The sequence below is a fragment of the Sinocyclocheilus rhinocerous genome, unplaced genomic scaffold (genome assembly GCF_001515625.1).
Source record: "Sinocyclocheilus rhinocerous isolate Xijiao unplaced genomic scaffold, SAMN03320098_v1.1 scaffold897, whole genome shotgun sequence".
Lineage (NCBI taxonomy): Eukaryota > Metazoa > Chordata > Actinopteri > Cypriniformes > Cyprinidae > Sinocyclocheilus > Sinocyclocheilus rhinocerous.
The window spans coordinates 277849-281166 of NW_015649224.1; the positions used below are offsets into that span (position 1 = coordinate 277849).

The 3318-nt window shown below is 37.5% G+C and overlaps 1 protein-coding gene across 1 annotated transcript in view; it reads left to right on the forward strand.

The window, feature by feature from the left end:
- The window catches only part of LOC107710309 (uncharacterized), an 11906-nt gene that overhangs the window by 6518 nt on the left and 2070 nt on the right, over positions 1-3318 (forward strand). The window contains exons 5-8 of the mRNA XM_016515054.1: positions 694-726; positions 910-1134; positions 1712-1766; positions 1876-2012. Of these exons, the coding sequence (XP_016370540.1) occupies positions 694-726; positions 910-1134; positions 1712-1766; positions 1876-2012 (450 nt within the window). The remainder of the gene's footprint in view (positions 1-693; positions 727-909; positions 1135-1711; positions 1767-1875; positions 2013-3318) is intronic.

Below are 3318 nucleotides of genomic sequence, written 5' to 3' on the forward strand. Positions count from 1 at the left end.
AAAAAGCAGATCATAGATCATATATTTTGTATATAGCCTATAGAACAGCTTCGTAAATAGGAAGATTTCAATATATGAGGATTCTGAATGGGATTTTTTTTTGCGAGCCATTAAATGACTTGAGACTCAACTCGGACTCGTGACCAAAGACTCGAGACTTGACTCAGACTCCAGCGACAAAGACTTCAGACTTGACTTGGACTCCAGGTTAAAGACTTCAGACTTGACTCGGACTCCAAGTTAAAGAATTGTGAACATCTCTGCCTGGAGGTGAGGAATAATACACAAATTGTTATATTCACTCAGCATTACTTGATCTAATTCACAAATATCTCAATTACAATTTAGTAGAAATTAATTGTATTCAGTTGTGTTTTAGGCACTAAAACAGTCCAATACTTTATAGTCCATCACATTTTTATATTGAAATAATAACGATTTCTGTGCCACCCCAGACTGGTTGCTGGCCCCTCCCTGGCCACCCCTATAAAAACATCCTGGCTCCACCACTGCCCATAGTATAACAAAAAAGAGTATATATCTCTTCATTGTGTATGGGCCCCCCCTGGACGAGCGAGCATAGGCACGTGCCTAGAATGCCTATGCGTAAATCCGGCCCTGGTTTTATGTTTATGTACAAAAAAATAGTTTAAGTGCTTATTAATTTGTGCATAACTATTTTTTTTTAAACAGTAAAGGAGACATCAGAGTGCTCTTGTGATTCAAGTGAGTTTTCTTCATTGCTTGAAATGTGCTGTCAGTATAGCACATAAATATTGTTTGAAGCTGTTGATAGAATTTAAACATTTGAAAACCTATAATCCATCATTTCGATTACATGACTTAGCATAATGTCCCATCATGGGATTATATTTTAGCATGAGATGTACTTTATTTTATGTTGAACAGAGAATCTCGCTGTTGGAGCTGAAGCTGTCCAGTCTTCCACATACAATCATTTAGGAGCTGCTCAAAATGCTGTTGATGGCAATAGTGAGTCAAATTACATGCTCGGGTCCTGCACTCACACTGCAGGGGACGATCCCTGGTGGAGAGTTGACTTGAAGAAAGTGCACAAGGTAACCAGTGTTAGTATCACTAATCGAGGAGACTGTTGTGAAGAGAGGATAGTTGGTGCTCAGATCCGTAAACAGGGCTGCAACTGTTGGGTTCATCCAGTCTGGAGGTACAAAAACATTTGATTTTAAGCCTGTTAAGGGGAGATTTGTCAACATTTTTCTTCCTGGGCATGGGAAATACCTCACTTTGTGTGAAGTTAAGGTTGCAGGTAAGGGAAAGACTCTGAGATAAAATTTGTTCATGTACTTTGTTTTATGTTTGTGTTTTATGTTTATGTACAAAAAAATAGTTTATGTGCTTATTAATTTGTGCATAACTTTTTTTTTTTTTAAACCGTAAAGGAGACATCAGAGTGCTCTTGTGTTTCAAGTGAGTGTTCTTCATTACTTGCTTCATTGTTGAACAGAGAATCTCGCTGTTGGAGCTGAAGCTGTCCAGTCTTCCACATACAATCATTTAGGAGCTGCTCAAAATGCTGTTGATGGCAATAGTGAGTCAAATTACATGCTCGGGTCCTGCACTCACACTGCAGGGGACGATCCCTGGTGGAGAGTTGACTTGAAGAAAGTGCACAAGGTAACCAGTGTTAGTATCACTAATCGAGGAGACTGTTGTGAAGAGAGGATAGTTGGTGCTCAGATCCGTATCGGCAACAGCCTGGAAAATAATGGCAACAGCAATGATCTGTAAGTGTTGTATCACTCTCTAATACTTACATAAATATTTAATTTGCTACATGCCTTTTTGATTGCTATATGTTGCTCTTTATTTCTCTTTCTCTGTGTGTATTAACAGGGCTGCAACTGTTGGGTTCATCCAGTCTGGAGGCACAAAAACATTTTATTTTAAGCCTGTTAAGGGGAGATTTGTCAACATTTTCCTGCCTGGGCACGGGAAATACCTCACTTTGTGTGAAGTTAAGGTATTTGCAGGTAAGGGAAAGACTCTGAGATAAAATTTGTTCATGTATACTTTGTTTTATGTTTGTGTTTTATGCAGGGCCGGATTTACCTCTTATCGTGACATAGGTAAAACAATTTTTGGGCCCCCTTTCCTTATTAATAGGCCTATATAATATTACCACCACAACAAACAAAAATCAGTATCTGCATGTCTCATCAATGAGTATGCAATGATGGAGAACAAGCTTTTGGGGGTTTTGAGAACCAGAAACAAGCTGACTGAGCAATAAAGCTCAGTGGCGGCTCCAGGATTTTTTTGTTGGGGGTGCTAAGGGGGGGCTTAACAGTTCAGAGGGGGTGCTAAAAAGCTAATTAAATTAAGTGAAGGTAATGAACGCCTATAAGCTTCAGCTATCTAAATAGCATGCAAATTCAGCCACCTTGTGTTTTTTATATACAGCAGCTTCGATAAAGGCACATTTTAAATTTTTTTCTGTGGTATTAAACTTCTCATATGCCACTGTTATTAGTGCCAACTGCCAAATATGACACTTACAAATTAATACAATTTATGAACGCACATAGAAAAGAGAGAAAGTAGGGATTTATTTATTTATTTTTTTTTTTTTTTATTATTATTTTTTTATTTTTTTTACACATATCTATTTAGTCATTTTTTTCTGACCATCAAGTGTCAGTCACTCTCAATGCCATGGTAAATTCTATCCATTTTTCACAATAGATAAAGTGCCGACAATTCATACAACTATTTCCACACAGTGGCATAGCGGACGGGCACGCACCGCGGGGGGCCCCGTGTTAACCTCCCCGTGCTGAGATGCGTCGTATCATGTGTCATGTGTCGACGACAGCCAGAGATATGGTCAAAACAAAAGCATCAAAAATTGGCAATATTAATACGATTTAGCATTTCCAATTAATGTAGGCCTGTTACATTCTTCTTATTATTAGGCCTATTATTATTAGGTTACTTTTATTATTAAATTACATGAAATTATTGCCCCGCATGTCCTCATTGAAAATTTTTTTAATTTTTTTTAACAGGTCTTTTAATTTATACAATGAATTATAGATCTATTATTACAATTATTAACACTGCAGTCATCAATGAAAATCAAGAGCAGCTTTATTTTGAGCACCGATTTTCAAAAACAACCTGTTTAACGCGAAATACGTTTCTTCTCATGTTTTTCACTATAGGGGCCACAAGAGAAATATTAAGGGAATAATTTAAGACAGTTATATACCGTTATCAACATATGCTGGAGTAGTTTCGTCTCTCGTTGTCTCAGAGAATATGCGCCGTTAATGCAGC